Source organism: Ochotona princeps, chromosome 9 (genome assembly GCF_030435755.1).
Source record: "Ochotona princeps isolate mOchPri1 chromosome 9, mOchPri1.hap1, whole genome shotgun sequence".
Classification (NCBI taxonomy): Eukaryota; Metazoa; Chordata; class Mammalia; order Lagomorpha; family Ochotonidae; genus Ochotona; species Ochotona princeps.
Window position 1 is genome coordinate 7,509,762 of NC_080840.1, and position 17,149 is coordinate 7,526,910.

Here is a 17,149-nt window from a genome sequence, read left to right on the forward strand (position 1 = left end):
GTGCTTCTGTGTACCAGTTCTGTGACCTTTGACAAACCACATCATCTTTCTGTGCCTCTGTGTCCTCATCCCTGGGACCAAGATAGTAGCAGTCTCCACCTCAGGGGGTTGCTGTGAGAAGTAAAGGTGAAAAACAGAGACCGGTGTTCAGAGACAGGTGCTCTGTAAGTTGTAATCTAATGTTGTGATTTACAAACATCTGTAAAGTGGGATGATCCACCTGCCTGGACAGTTTCCTGATGAGCACTGGATAGTTAGCTTAAGGACTTCACACACATCCCCTTGTGCAAGCACATGTACACACACATATTTTGTGTATGAACTCTCCAAAATATCAGATAAGCCCCAATTTAGGCAGGAGGTAGGTGCAGTCTCACTGTGCCCCAAGGCTCTGAGGTGAGGTCTTCAGCTCTGAGAAGCTCAGTTATTGCTAAGCAACCCCCTCCCATCCTCAGAGCTTACACTACCATGCTGGAAAACTTTCATTAACAATACATGCACTTCTAAGGAAATGTTAACAAATCAAGAACTCCCACCCCTTCACTTAAGCTGCATCAACAAAGCCTCCTCTCACTCTGTGGGGACAAGTGGACAAGTAGAGACAAATACTTTCCTGCATTCCTCAATCATTCTGGAAATCCCTCACCACTATTGTTTCTATGGCAGCACTAATATGTGTGTAGGGCTTGCTAGTAGGACCACAAATGCTCAGCTGCTATGGTTAAAACTTGCACAAACTCACCTCCCTCTCAAAAAACAATAACCCTCCACTCCCCAAGAAAGCAGTGACTTCTAACCCTTTGTGCCTTGCAGGTTCATGATATGGGGAAGAAGCTGGATTTCCTTGTGGATATGCACATGCAGCACATGGAGCAGCTGCAGGTGCATGTCACAGAGTATGACCCAACCAAGGGGACCTCCTCACCAGCCGAGGTGCCAAAGGAGGACAACAGATATTCTGACTTGAAAACCATCATCTGCAACTATTCTGAGACAGGCCCTGCAGAGTCTCCCTACAGCTTTCATCAGGTGCCCATTGACAAAGTTGGACCCTATGGATTTTTTGCACATGATCCGGTGAACCTATCCCGAGAGGGTCCCAGTTCAGGCAAGGTTCCGACCACCCTTCCTTCCTCAGCAACCTCACGTGTAGAAAGGCCCACTGTCCTTCCTATCTTGACTCTTCTCGACCCCCCAGTCAGCTACCATTCCCAGGCTGAACTGCATGGACCCTATTCGGACCATATCTCCCCCCGGCAGAGGCGTAGCATCACACGGGACAGCGACACTCCTCTGTCACTGATGTCGGTCAACCACGAGGAGCTGGAGCGTTCCCCCAGTGGCTTCAGCATCTCTCAAGACAGAGACGAGTATGCGTTTGGTGCCGGTGGGGGGTCGAGCTGGATGAGGGAGAAGAGATACCTCGCTGAAGGTGAGACGGACACAGACACAGAACCCTTCACGCCCAGTGGCTCCATGCCTCTGTCATCCACAGGGGACGGGATTTCCGACTCGATATGGACCCCTTCCAACAAGCCCTCTTGAAAGGGGTCACTGGCTGACTCCTGCTGTCATGTAGACACACTGTATAGCTCACTCTCACCCTACGCTTCCCTATGGGGACACCAGTGGCTGCATCAGATGCATGCACATGCGTGGTGGCCCCACCAGGCAGGGGCTGCTCATGGCCTCCACATGGCCTTCCTCCCCATGTCACCACAATGAAGCTGCTTCCTTTCCAGCATGGTTTGCATGACTTGACACTATATAATGGTACCGCTAATCTCCTCTAGGATACACACTTATCTGCTGTTCTTACTTCTAATCATGATTGGACCATAACAGGGAGAAATAATTGATGAGCCGTCTATTTTTCTGTTTGGTTGGCTGGTTTGAGTTTTGGTTTGGTCTGCAGAGAAAGTGACTTATTTCTAGGATCACTGCCCCTGTGTGAAATGCTCCAGTAAGTTACTTTTTTTTGAAAGCAAGGAAATAATTTTCTCCACAGAAACATCACATACCAGTGAGGTTGCCTACTGAACTAATAGGAGGAAAGGAATGAGCTAGTCATTGAAATTTTCAAAATTAAGCAATTTAAAAATGAGTGTCAAGGAAAAGCTGTAAAAACACCTTAAAAGCTCTCAAGTGGTCTTCATGCTTTTGTTGTTGTTTTGTATTATGCCTCAGTTTCCTCATCTGTCAAAGGTGGTGGTAACACAAATGTAGCATTTTGGGTGAGTTGCGAATTGGCAGGGAAAAAACATACACACATATAGTTACACTAGTTCCCTATCTATGTAGCCAAAGACAGTTTTATCAGCAGTGGGGTGCCCCTCAGGGCAAGGGCTCAGTTTTTTCAAAATGAAGTTCAAACCTTACACTTTCCCCTATGACAGTTAGGGACAAAATATCCATCTAGATTAGAAATTAGAATCAAGAGGGCACTCAGACATTATCTGATCCAAGTGTTTATTTTTTTAAAAAAGTGATCTTTTGTCCAGGGAAAGTGAGCATAAGAATTACTCTCATCTCGGGTGGATCAGGACTCCATGCAGCCCAGTCCACTGACTCCCCCTTGGCCCTGGTCCCTCCTCCATAAGTCCCTCTGCCCTTTCCACAACGTGACCTGAAAATTCTGCCAAAACCCCAGAACTTGACTTGAATGGCAAGCACTCCCTTTAGTTTTTCCGTTGTGCGGGGTTGAGTTTGCTTTGATCACTAGTCATGGTCACCAAATGCATTGCATCCCAGAACCAGGAGAAATTAGAACAAGCTACAGCTATAACCACTCACAAACAGGGAAAAGCCAAGACCAGGTTATTTGACTCCTCTGAACTTTTTAAAATGAAAATGTTAAGGCCACGTACAGCTGTGAAACCAGCTAAAGAGTAAGCAGGCAGCCTGGAGACCACTGCCCTACTGAACGTGTTCATATCAAGCACAAAGCACCCTATGGTCTCTGATGACATGTAACCAAACTTTGACAAATTTTACTGGAAAAGTCTGTGTTTTTCTGGTTCCAAATGTGGTAAATAACCACACTATTGTATTATTGTCTCACTCTGTCCACCCATCCAAGCATTCAAAGTGGATGGTTGCCATGGTGACCGGGAAGCCAATTGAAATGGCATGAACAAACACCTGCATGTAATGACCAGGCACATTCTTCATACGCTTTTCCAGAACCGTGTCCTGAGGCAGAAATCTTGTTGGAAGTTTCATCATTACCTAAAGCAGGACCTTTTGCTCTGTAGGAGAGAGGGGCTCTCTCTGTGTCTAACCCTGTGTCAACAGATCCTGTGCACCAAACCTAGACTGTAATAAGGATGAATGCTTGGTCAGGCATTAAGAACTTGCATTGTAAGCATTAGGGTTAGGGTTACCTGGAGGGTGCCTGGAATGAATGTTACTGATCTTGAAGTCCTAGGTGAGAGATAAACTAAAATGCCCACATGAAGGGCATGAAGCCCCTTGGCAATGGCTTTCCACTTGAGCTTCTAACAATCTGAAGAAAAAAGGACATGAGTCAACTGGGTCTGCTCCTTCACTCCCTGGAATTTGCATGACAGTGCCACTGTCATGAGGCTTGGTTTCTGAAGTTCATCTCCTTACAATCTTTAATCAGTAATTGTTAAAGATGGTGGGCCTCCTACCCACCATCCAACAGATCACTAAACTCTTTATGTATACACTAATGATTGGAAACAAAGCAGATGGCAGTTAATCAAATTCCTTACATGTATACCCATTATCTTTAACATAAGAATTTTTGCATTGCCTACTAGCTTCAACACTTTGCAAGCAGGTATGTTTTCAATGGAGTTTTCGATCAAAAGTATGAGACAGCCCCTTGGACAAGCTGAAAACCCTTACCACAGATACAAAGTTAGAGTAACTATTGTATGTTCTTTTAACAGTCTAGATTGGAGCATGTATTGTTTCCCTAACTGTGGGCTGGCAGCCTGCCTTCCTGCTGAACCACAAGGCCAGCACAGCAAAAAACAAACAAAAAAAGGGTTTGTGTTCATCACTACAATGAGTCCGCAACTAGTATGTTGTCCTTATCTATGTAGATACAAAAAAAAATATTTCATGATAATAAAAATAATTGAGCTATTTTTCCCCATATAAGAAAACCAAATTGAAGAAAATTGATCTTGTAGAATAGTCATGCTTTGGTAATCCCTACTTTCAAAATTTAAAATTGCCTGACTGTAGAAATACATTGTAGGTAGCAAACCAAACCTATTCAAACTGCCTGACCACAGACAAGACACCAACATGGCTGGCATTGAGGAGGCAGGAGTCTGAAATTTAGCTTAAGGTATGGGAAGAAATGATGTGTATTTCTACCAAGGTTTTTCAATATTTGTTTTTGTCTTTATCTAAGGAATAGCAATGATAGTCTAATTCAATGGACTTGGTTACTCACACAACCCAAAATTATACTTCAGACAGACAACTGTTCTGAAATCACAATGGTTTGGGCAAGACCCTTGAAACAATGTCAGATTCCATCCATCACAACAGTGGGGATGATTTTCTCAGGTAGCACTATATGTATATGTATCCTGTCTCTCAGTTATAATACTCACAGGACACAGGAACAATACAAGAAGTCATGTTTTAGCAGTATCAAGATGAAGGAGCTAAACCAACTTTATCGGTTTTGGGTGAAATGTGGTTCTGCCAGGCAAACAACAGGTATTTGCGATCAAGTGTGAGTTTGTCACACCATTAATCAGCAACATAGAAGCAAACAGTAAAAGTTTAAGGAAAAAAAAACAGGAGAAAAAGAAAAATCAAGTTGAGAAAGTTCTGTTCAGTAACTCTGCTCTCAAAACTGAGAGTTTAGAATTATTAGACAGGAACTGTTGTTACAGCGCTGTAGTTTTCATGTGAAAAAAAACCATGAAACTTCAAAATGAACAAATCAACAGTTGTACATTTTATGTCTATTTTATGCAAGGAAAATCCTAGCATTATAAATTGAGACTATCTTTATCAAACAATCTAAAAATCAGCTCTTAATTTACCAAAACCATTCTCCTAATCCTATGAAAATGTAATGAAAAAAATATGCGTTTACTGGACAAGTTGATGCCAGTGACTGTGAAAGTCAGTGGTTAGAAATCCAATTTCCTCCATCAAAAAGCTATGCATTTGGTGGCTTCAAATATCAGATGTCCCTTCAGATTAGGTCTTCCTGGTAAGGAGACTATCTGTGGTCATCCCTGGTCCACAACTGTGAAAGGAAGCGTTTTTCCAGCTTGGAAACAGTGGGAACTTGACCTTGGAAGAAAGTGACAGCAAATTCTGCATCAAAATGGCAGTGATTGCATCAGCCCTGGGAGGCTGAGGGGGTGCATTGAGACTTTGACTTCAATGCTGTGAACTGTGCAAGAAGAGGTTTTAAGTTTTCTGATGAGGCCATTTGGGACTGGCTTTGTTTCCCCTGCTCTGAAAATCCCTACCAATGTTACAGCCAGGCCAGGAGCTGAGCTCCTTCCACTTTAATACGTTGACCAAGAGTAATGGCAGAGGATCTCCACAAAGAGAAAGATAGCATGTGCTTGTGGGAACCTGCAGTTCATTTTCTTTGGGAGTAAGAGAAAGCACGTGTTCAGTGGCCTGGACCATTCACCATGCTCTAGTTAATGCTGCCAGACACAGGCCAGGGAACCCTCAACCCTTTGTTCCCAGGTGAGGCCATGAACTGGTCTTTGGTTTTCAATAATAGTTTCCTTTTGCTTTCTGAACCCTAAACATCCTAAGAAATTGTCTCTGTGTCCTCACTTTTTCTTGAAGGCTTATGTATTTCAGGGTGGTTTTTTAAAATGCTAAACTCTTCCTTTGTGTTCTGATCAATCTGGTGTTCTATGTTGTTATTTTTTTTCCATTACATCACTCAAAACCAAGCTAATGGTCCTGAACAAGGCAGCAGTTGGCTTCTCACTGATGCCCTAGTTAGAGTATATTAGAAGCACACATGTTGTGTAGTGTTAGAGGCTTTGGAACCAGTGGCAGTGGTATCAGAGACATAGTAAGGATAAACAGATGAGCTGGATGAAAATTAAACTTGTACTATGCTAAAATTAGATATATGTGACTCTTCTGGCCCAGTACATTAATTCCTTGACTAACACATAACAGAGATTCTCACTGATAACTATCAGTGTGTGTGGACTTTGGACCTCCTCAGTCAATGTTATTAAGTTTACAGAAGAAAATGTTTATCAGACAGAAAGTAGTAGAGATAAAAGTCCAGCAATCTCATGCCAAAGTAAGGCATCTTCACACATCTGTCCAAATAAAAATGCTTTGTTCTGTCAACATAAGCAAGAAAAGGAGTGTCAGAATGAGAGTAGGGATGTTCAATCCCAGTGGCTGAGTGCTAGCAGTTCCCATGCCAGATGCTGCACCATTTTCTCAAAGGATGACTTGTAAGAAATGAATTCAAGTAACAGGAATTATTGAATAGGAAAGACTCCTGGTTTTCTGTGGAAATCCAGCCTAACTATGATGGCTTCCCTGTGATATCTGTCAAGCGCCACCCAGCAATGAACAGGGAAATTTCCAAAAGAAATTCCACCCTAGGAGAATTTATTGCCAGTCTTTCACAGCCTCAGTTGCAGCATCCCTGTAGGAAAAAAAAATGTGTCTAGTACTGTATTGTAATTTCCAATCATGGAATCTGAGGTACTCAAGCGCAAAAGGAAACGGTGCTCACTTAGGAGTGCCACTCCTGTCAGTCAGGTGGCAGAAGCCCACAGTGAAGAATCACCAGGTGATCGACCACTAGGAACAATGTAGACCCCAGATCTCTTTACTCCAATCTCTTCAGATACTGAAGATAAAAATCTAAAAGTAAAATAACTCAGTGATACCAAACTATTGTTACTGAGCCCAGAAAATAAAATGATTTTCAGGCCCTCTTGGGAAGCTTATAAACCAGATATACTTTGGGGGCTTCTTCCCATTTCTATCATATGACACTCCCAAGCCTTGAAAAATGCTTATGTTCTTGCTTTTCAACTTCTTCTGTCTTCAGAAGACCTAGTAAAAGCCTCTGCTGGTGGATTCAGTTGAGAAACACAATGAATGACTATACTTTGACCATCTTATTCCTCTGTCCTCTATGACTTTATACCCACTTTATCTTGCCACACTTGAGCCTGTTCACACCTTTGGTCTATCACATGAACTCATTCAGCCCTATACCTTAGGCTAGGCTATACCTCACCTGTAAGCCAATTGAGCAGAATCATTCCTTGAAAAAAAAAACTCTTCAGCTTTAGTTTCATGAATGGAATATGATTTCTTTTGGGATCACTATGGCCCCAACTTTGCAGTTTTACCAAAGATGCTTCTTTCATATTAGGATCACCAAGCCACATTGGAATACAGTCTGGTTACTCCTGCTCTGTCCCAAAGATTACCCAGGCTGAACAGGTTATCACTACCCATTTTAGAGCCTTCTCCAAAGATTATGGGGGAAAAAATGGAAATCAACTCATGAGACAGCTCGTTTTTCTGCAACGTGGAAGTCATTTTAGGAATTAAACATCTTTGATGGCTCAAATGAGGATCTCTGAAGTTGATTTGCACTGAAGTTGTGCTTAGGATAGATTTGCTAGAATTTGTCAGAGTTCCCCCAACAGCTTTGGTTTCATAACGCAGATAAAGCCAGTAGCAGGGGTGGCTCAGCTGTTCTGAGTCAAGCTTTGAATTGAGAGCTCATAAAAGACGACACAGTGGTTAATTTGATGGATTCCAGTCATTGACCCAGTAATTTTAGATTGTGATTCTATGTAAGTCTTCTGTCTCCAAGCATCACTTTTGTGGGGTTAAAAATAAGTTTTGGGGGGAAATATTTGAGTCAGCCTCTATGTATAGATAACAATTTACTATTAAGCAGTCAAAAGCCTAAACTACTACATTGGAATATACACGTAGTTGGTCTTAGAATTGTTAGATGGACTGCAACTTAGGATGAAAGAGTAATGAAAATTCAGAGCATGTTTTCTCATTATGAACTGAGGCCAGGGAAGGAGAATAAACTTATCCTTAACCCTCATTTTGGGTAAGTTGCATGTAACATGCTCATTTTCTCTTTTGAGTCCATGCACCTCATCACACACTAGAGTGATGTGTTATTGTGTCCATCTTATAGATAAGGAAACTGAAGCGGAGAAGGAAGAGGCCTTGGCTAAGGCCAAACATTATAGGAGGTAGATGAGATGTTACCAGGAACACGTACCTACAAATACTATTCTCTAGTACTTGGCTGCCCAACTTGAAGTCTCCCAGATCAGTTGAGATGCTCTCAACTTACTCCCTGTGCTCCTCCAAAATGCTTAGCCCTCTTCTACAGCTTGACAATAAGGTCAGATCCATGAGTTCATTGGTGAGTGGTTTAACAATTCAACTGCTGATGGCAGAAAATAATGTTATATAAATTATTTACCTGATTGATGTTGGAAAACCATGATCTCATGGAGTTTGATATGACTGCAGGTAATCCCACAAGCACTCCTTTATCTTTCTCCAAGATTTTCCTATCATTTTCTTTGGCTAAACATGTTTAAGCATCTCCTTTTCTCTGACTTTGGACCTCTACCTTCAGGGCTTTCAAGATGAAATCTTAAAGAAACCAGTTGGTTATAAAAACATTCTCTGGGAGATTAAAATCTCAGAACAGTTTTACCTCTGTCTTGACAATAAAACACCAATGCTCCCCATGGAAGACAAACTGATCTGATAATTGGTCCTCCTTTCCCCTCCCAGAACTATCATGGAGCAGGGAATAGGGAGAGGGAAGGCTTGGGAGTATGCTGAAGTCGAAGATTTGGGGAAGTCATTTTATGAAGCATCAGAGATTTCTGCTGTGGAGAGGCAAAGTCAGCTCTGTCCCCTCCCAAAAAAATCACCTTGCAAAGATAAGTGAACCTCATCTGATTTGTCACTCTGTCCTTGTTTTCAAGAGAAAAGATGATGTCTACCTTGTCTCAGATGGGAGATGGCTTGCTTTTCCTTTTTGCAAACCATGACGGAAACACTACTCGTTGAAGAACAAATCAAGGTTTTTGTGGCGTGAAACCATTATATTTGATTTTGGGTTGCATTTTTTTGACCCCTGTTTACGGCATAGAATTCTGGTGCCTTGCTCCCTGGATTTATCTCCGTGCTGTGAGTAGGCTTTCTTCACGTTCTGGCTTACACAGGAACACAACTATTCCACAAGTGGCCTTTAGTGCTCTTTATAATATGATTTCCTGTAATTTTTAAACTGTATGTGTAATTTATATTCTGGCTCTGTCCAATATTTGAACAACTTTAATAGGTTGATTTCCATAATATTATGCAAACAATTCTTATCTGATTTTTTATGTTCTATCTTTAAAAAAAGTACTGCACCACTTATTAATAAATAGATGTTTCAATGGTTATGAGCAGCAATGTTATTTGTTTCAAAGTGGCTTTTCTGAAATTGTGTTCTTCAGCATAAATAGCATTGACTTCTGCAACAGAAAACCCATAAATGCCAATGGTCTGTAACTGAGATGTATTTCTTACTGTTTCATGTTGTTCTCACTGATCTCAATGTCAACTTCTCTCCCCCCCCCCACCACTAACTCTGAGTCACCCTACCATAGAAATTGAGTCTTCATAATCTTTGTCCCCAGAAACAAGCAGGGTAAGTTCAAGAATGAAATAAGTGATTACAGCATCATAATTGTAGGTATAATAATTCTCTGTTACTGAGTAAAAACTGCTACAGTCTTAGCAACTAAAATCAACATGTTTTTATGTCACAGCCTCTGTGGATCAAGAGTCCAGGCACAGCTGAAGTAGGCTTCAGGAAATTACAGGGCTACAATGAAAAGAGCCAACCAAAGCTATTTTCTTGTCTGGATCTCAATTAAGAAAGAGTCCACTTCTAAGCTCACATCTGGAGCCTTCAATTCCTGGAGGGTACTTGACTGAGAAATTTCATTACTTGCTGAATATTGGGCTGAGGTTCCTCTTAGGGCCTGATCATGTGGTCCTGGCCATGGAGCAGCTTATAGTGGCTTGTTTCATCAAAGCATGTGGGGAAAGCCTGCTGGCAGGATGGAAGTCGCACTCTCTTCCAACAGTCATACAGTGGGCATCCCTTTGGTTTGCTAGATTCTGCTAGTTAAGGACAAGTGATAGATCTGGCCCATACTCAAGGAAAGGAGATCACACAAGTACATGGGAACTGTGAGGAGATCATTGGGACCAGCTTACAGCAACAATAACAAATAAATACTCGAGCATGGTATGGTGCTTCTAAACTAAAAAGAATAAAATATCCGAGTATAGAATCCTTCCTCTCGTTAACAGGATATTTATTTGACCTATGGCTCTAGCTTCTATAAGCCCTTCCCCATGCCAATTCATTTAAGCATAGGAAGAGTAAAGCCACTATTTGACAATTGCATGGACCAACTCCTTTATCATAATCACTAATTCAATAGGCCTTTTATTCTTGAATAAAATTCCCTCTGAACTAAGTAAGGGATTAAAAATGTCCCAGGACTAAATTGACTGTAAATTTGCTCAGTTCAGACCGTTCCCTGCTTCGCCAGCACTTGTAACATTCAGGGCCTGAGTAGGAAAAAGAAGAATCACCTTCACACTACATAAGCAGAAGAGACTTTAACAAAGGGATTACTTACGCAGATTTTATCAAAATTTCAGGAAAATCAGCTTGGGATGGTATCATCTGCCAGAGGTAGCAACAGCAAGGATCCTTCACAAACATGGCTTTGCAAGGAATAGATGCAGAGCCAACTATGTGGAGAGACCCACCTGAGGAAGATGATAATCTTGGTTGGGCGTTGCACACAGCATACACTTCAACCAGCAGAGGGGAAGCTGAGAATATAGACACTATGACATCTTTGTCTTCACTAGTTCTGAAGCTCTCAGATACTAGGTGTTGGCTAAACCAACCAAGGAATATCGAACCCAAGGAGGAAGGGATGCACTGACCGATCCAGGCTAAACTTTAAAAAGCAGAAACACAGTCACGATGAAATTATGGCACCTGAGGAGGGAAGGCAAAGCTTGGGATAGCACAGACCTCAAGATGGATCCACCTTGAAGGTCTGCACAAGAGAAGAAATACAAGCAGGAGCCAGGAAAGAGTTGTCAGTGTAAATGGAAATGAGAAGAGGGTCATAGAACCAAAGAGAGAAAAGACGGGATGCAGGGCTGGTGGTAGGCCACAGGTGGAGTGATGCTAATAAGTTGAATTCCTGCAGGATATGAATTGGAAGGAGGTCACTAGATGCATGCAATGTAGGTAGTTTGGAGGAACTCTTTCATTCAAAGAGACTTGGTCACAACCTAAAGGTAAAAAGCTGTGCACAGGGCTGAGAAGGCAGCTCGGGTCATCAGGCCTTTGCACCCACATGGGAGACTTGGAAGAAGCTCCTGTCTTCCTGTGTCAGAATAACTCAGATGGCTGCTGAGACCAACTGAGTGAACCAGCAGATAGATCTCGCTGGGGATGAGTGTGTGTGTGTGTGTGTGTGTGTGTGTCCCTCTGCAACTCTGCCTTTCAAGAAAAATGATTAAATCTTTAAGAAAAAAAGCACTCAGAAGGAAACTGCAAATTTTCCCTGCAATGCCCAAGAGTAAGAGATAAGTGAGCAACATGAAGAGGAAGATAATATGGTTCCTGCAAGAGAACACAAAAGTACAAAAGATGAGGATACAGAGCGATGGCCTGGAAAAGAATTGAAAAAAAAAAGGAAACTACTGAAAAACAAGCAGAAGCTGATGCAGGAAATAAGAAAATCCATACAAGAAATGAATGAAAGGTTCTCACATGAGATTAGAAATTGTAGAGAGGAATCAAGATGGTAGAATAGGTTGAGGACACATTTAAACAGATGAAGAAACATTATCCAGGGTGAAGCAGAGGGGGCACAGCCCAGGAAATAGGAGAGGACAGAATGACCGCAGAGGGGCACTGGAGACTGATGGACAAAGGAAAGCAGCAGACACAACAGTGTGGTATTGCAGTAACCAGATATCCCAGCAACATTCAGGGAGCAGCGATCTGAACTGCACTGGCAGCCAGAACTCCACCAGCAACCAGGTAGGAACGGGAGTTCACTGGGAACTCAGGAGACAAACCCAGAGGAAGAACTTCCCATCCTGCTGGTTTGTTTGATTTGAAAAGGAGCAGAGGCTGAGCGGCAGATTCCAGCCAGGCAGTGCAGTAACAGGTGGATTTCTCAGGCCAGACACCCAACAGAGCTGCATCAGGCACATTTTTGTGTAGGGAAGCAAAGGCTTCACAGCAGGATTGCGCATGCACTGAGCTGGGAACAAACTCATTTCTGACTCAGTGCATTGCTCTGATGTGGTAAATGACAGGTTCCACCCAAAATAGGTCCAGCAGTTAGTGTTTATATCAAGAACTAGACATCAAATAAATGATCAACATATTTCAATAATCTAGAAAAGCAATAGCAAACTCAAGCCCAAAATTACCATAAATGATTAAAATTAAACAAAATTGATGGAAAAAAGATGTAAAAGATTCATGAATCAAAGAGCTGGATTTTTAAGAAGTTAACAAGATTGATATGCCTGTGGCACAATGAAACAAAAAAAACAAGAGGGAGAAGACCAACTCAATAAAATTAGAGGTAAAAATGGAAATATAACAGGATGCCAGAGATACTCAAAAAATCACCAGGAACTACTACGAACAGCTATACAATAAACAAAATCCAGAAGGCGCGGATATTTTTTTTTATGCACAAAATCTACTGAGTCATGAGGATATTGAAAACCTAAAGAGACCAATAACTAGGGCAGAGATTCAATCAACAATAAAGAACAAAAAAAAGTCTGAGACCAAACAGCTTCACTCTTAAATTCTATCAAACTTTTCAAAAACTAAGTTCTTCACAATCTATTCAAAATAGAAAAAGGAGAAAATCCTTTCAAACGCCTTCAATTAGGCCAGCATCCCCTTAATTCATAAACCTGGAAAAGGTAAACCAGAGAAAGAGAACTATAAACCAACATTCCTGATGAATATGAATATACAAATAAAAAAACTCTTGTGAATTGAATCCAGCAACACATCAGAAAGATAATTCACCCAGATCCAGATGTGATGGGTTGAATGCAGAGATGGATCAACATAAGGCAAATCAATAATTGTAATGCAACACATTAACAAGAATAAAAACTGTATGATCATATCAATAGATGGAAAGAAAGCATTCAGTAAAATACAAGATTCTTTCATGTTAAAGCCTTGGGCAAATTAAGTATAAAATTATCATTTTCCAAAATAATCAAGGCAATATATGAAAAACCGTTAGCCAGCACTATTTAGCATGGAGAAAAGTTGGAGGCATTTCCACTAAGATGCAGGACCAGACAAGGATGCTCACTCTCACCACTGCTATTCAGTATAGTTTCAGAAGTTTTAGTCAGAGCTGTTAGACAAGAAAAAGAAATCGAAGGAATACAAAATGCAAAGAAGCTATTCGTGTTTTCAGTTAACATGATTCTCTGTATTAGGGAAAAAGACTCTGCCAAGAGACAATTGGAACTCCTGAGAGAGTTCAGCAAGGTTACAGGATGTAAAATCAACACACAAAAATTAATGGCCTGTGTATGCACAATTAAATGGCTGAGAAAGAACTTGTAAGAACTGTTGCAAGAACAATCAATGCCAAAAAACAAATATTTTTGATTAAGTTTAATCAAGGACATGAGAAATCTATTATAAAAACCACAAAACACTAAAGAAAGGAATAGAAGACAACACCAAAACATGGAAAATGCAGCATGTTTGTGGGTTTTTAGAATCAATATGATCAGCATGCCCATCTTACCAAAGGTAATCTATGGATTTAATGAGATCCCAGTCAAAATACCTATGACATTCCTCTCAGGTCTACAAAAAACTGATGATAAATTTCATATGGAGGGCCCGGCGGCGGTGGCCTAGCGGCTAAAGTCCTCGCCTTGAAAGCCCCGGGATCCCATATGGGCGCCGGTTCTAATTCCGGCGGCTCCACTTCCCATCCAGCTCCCTGCTTGTGGCCTGGGAAAGCAGTTGAGGACAGCCCAATGCATTGGGACACTGCACCCACGTGGGAGACCCGGAAGAGGTTCCTGGTTCCCGGCATCGGATTGGCGCATCGGCCCGTTGCGGCTCACTTGGGGAGTGAATCATCGGATGGAAGATCTTCCTCTCTGTCTCTCCTCCTCTGTGTATATCTGGCTGTAATAAAATGAATAAATCTTTAAAAAAAAATTTCATATGGAAACTCAAGAGACCCTGACGACTACAACAATCTTAAACCAACAAAAAAAGCTGGAGGTTTCACAAACCCAGATTTCAAGATGTATAACAGCGAGAATCAAGATGGCAGAATAGGGTAAGGACACGTTTAAATGGATGGAAAAACATTTAATCAGGATGAAGCAGAGAGGACATATTCCAGGAAATAGGAAAGCAGCAGAGGGGTACCTGGTGACTGACATACACAGCAAAGCAGCAGACACAATGGTGTGGTGTTGCAGTGACTGATACTCCAGCTGCATTCAGCTAACGGGCAATCTGATCTCCACCAGTTGCCAGACCTCCACCAGCAACCAGGTGGGAAGGGACTTTCACTGGGAGTTTGGGAGGTAAACCCAGACAAAGAACTGTCCGTCCTGCTGGCCCATTTGATTTGACCAGGAGCAGAAACAGAGCAGCAGATCCCAGATGGACAGTGCTAGAACATGGTGGATTTCACAGCCCAGTCAGCCCCCTAGAGCCAAACTGGGCACCATTTTGTGTAAGGAGGCAAAGGCAAGGGAAAGGACTGAGCATATGCTGAGTTGGGAGTGAACTCATTTCTGACTCAGTGAACTGCAGCAACATGGCATTCTACAGATTCCACCCAAGACAGGTCTGGGTAGCCCTCAAATCTGACGGCCAGCAGTTCAAGAACTGTAGTAGTGGTACGTCAGGCGCCATTTTGCGCACTGTGGCAATAGCTTTACGACTGCAGGGGACAACAGTGAACTGCACATGTGCTGAGCTCGCGAGAACTCACTGAGGTCAGCAGATTGCATTGGTCCCACAGGAAAATAATACCGACTGTGGCATCATAGGGGTCAAAATAGGTTCGTGTGGCACCCAGACCTAATGTCCAACAGGTTCCAACAAGATCAGCGCCACCAACAACCTAACTATATATGACACCTGGTGTCTCTCTAATCCTGGGACCTGCTCCAACCAGCAGTGGGAGAAAGGTTACAGAGACAACAGTCCAGCCTCAGCACAGTATAACAGGAGGAGGAGAGTGGTGAGCAAGAGCTGAGGCTACGGAGACCACGGTGGAAATCTGACATAAGAACCCAGACCTGGAACTTGCTGGAGGTTGTAGCACAAGTGGCTGCAAGCAAAAAGTTGTATACCAACTGCAATAATTAAAATCGCATTGTAGACCTGTGGGTGACACAGCTTAGAAACCTGCCCCAAGGAGAAGACTCTGCTAACCAGAAGTATAATGATCAAGAGCTAAAGAAGAGATAAAGGCACAATGAATATTACTGAAAACTCCCCTGCAAAGGAGCCAAACCCTATGCCAACCTCAGAGTTAATTGAGGAAGACATCGAGAAAATGGGGGACACAGAATCCATAAGACTCATTTTAAAGCTTCTGATCAAAAATGAGAAGCTCATGCAAGAGTTCAAAGAATTTAAGGAAGCAATAAAGCAAATCAAGGCTGATATATCAGAAATTAAGAACACAGTAGAGCAAATTAAAACTACAGTGGAGAGTCTCCAAAAGAGAATGAAGCAAGCAGAGGAAAGAATCTCAGAATTGGAAGATATTTCCTGTCATCAGGGCGAAGCAAACAAAAAGCTGGAAGCAGAGCTGGATCAGGCCAAAAAAAGCATTCAAGAATTGAAAGACACTATTAAGAGGCCAAATATAAGAGTTATGGGAGTCCCAGAAGGTGCAGGAAGAGAAGCTGAGTTTGCAGATGTATTTAATGAAATAATAAAGGAAAATTTCCCTAATCTGGAGAAAGAATTGGGAAACAAGATCCAGGAGGGGCATAGAACTCCCAACTGGCTTGATCAAAAGCAATCTTCACCAAGACACATGATCATCAAGCTCTCTTCAATTGAACATAAGGAAAAAATCCTTAAATGTGCACGTGAAAAAATCAATTGACATATAAAGGAACACCAATTAAACTGACAGTAAATCTCTCACAGGGAACTCTACAGGCAAGAAGAGAATGGACGGATATATTCTAGATTCTATAAGAAAAAATTGTCAGCCTAGGATAACATATCCAGCAAAGTTTTCTTTTGTCTTTGAAAATGCAATTAAATTCTTCCACAGTCAAGAAAAGTTAAAAGAATTTGCCTCTTTCAAATCTGCCCTACAAATGATACTACAAGATGTTCTCTTGACAGAGAAGAGGAATAGCACCTACCAAAACCAAAGGCAAATGGGAAGAACATCCCAGTAAAATGACAACAGAAGACTAAACCAATGAAATATACATTCCTAAAATGACAGGACCAAAGCACCATCCATCCATATTAAACTCTGAATGCAAACGGCTTAAGCTCAATGAAACATCATAGATTAGTAGACTGGATTAAAAACAAAACCCATCTATTTATTGTCTAGAAGAGACACACTTCACCAACAAAGATCAGTGGAAACCAAATTGCATGGGTTTTGTTGTTTTCTGTTGCTTTCATCTCTTCAAAACACTTTCTTCTGATTAAATCATTAAATGACTCGTAGATCATACAGTAGCATCCTTTTCTTCAAGAAGGTTCTTGATTTTCATTTCTTCAGCAATGCATTAGTCATTTAATAGCATGTTATTTAACTTCTTGGTGTTGTTAATTTCTTTTTTCTCCCTGATGTTGATTTTGTTTTGTGGCTTTTCATTTAAGGGGATGTACAGTAGCTGTTTAATGGAGTCTGTCATATCTAGTAACATGTTATTTAAATTTATGGCATTGTAAATTTCTATTTTTCTTTCTATTGTTGATTTTGTGTTGTAACTTTCCATTTATGGGGATGTACAGTAGCTGTGAAATACAGACTAACATCCAGAT

At 41.6% G+C, this 17,149-nt stretch overlaps 1 protein-coding gene across 1 annotated transcript in view; it reads left to right on the forward strand.

The window, feature by feature from the left end:
* KCNQ3 (potassium voltage-gated channel subfamily Q member 3) overlaps positions 1–1,741 on the forward strand; it is a 291,856-nt gene extending 290,115 nt beyond the window's left edge. The window contains exon 15 of the mRNA XM_058668475.1: positions 814–1,741. Coding sequence (XP_058524458.1) covers positions 814–1,545 — 732 coding nt within the window. The 3' untranslated portion in view covers positions 1,546–1,741. The remainder of the gene's footprint in view (positions 1–813) is intronic.
* Positions 1,742–17,149: the final 15,408 nt, after the last annotated feature.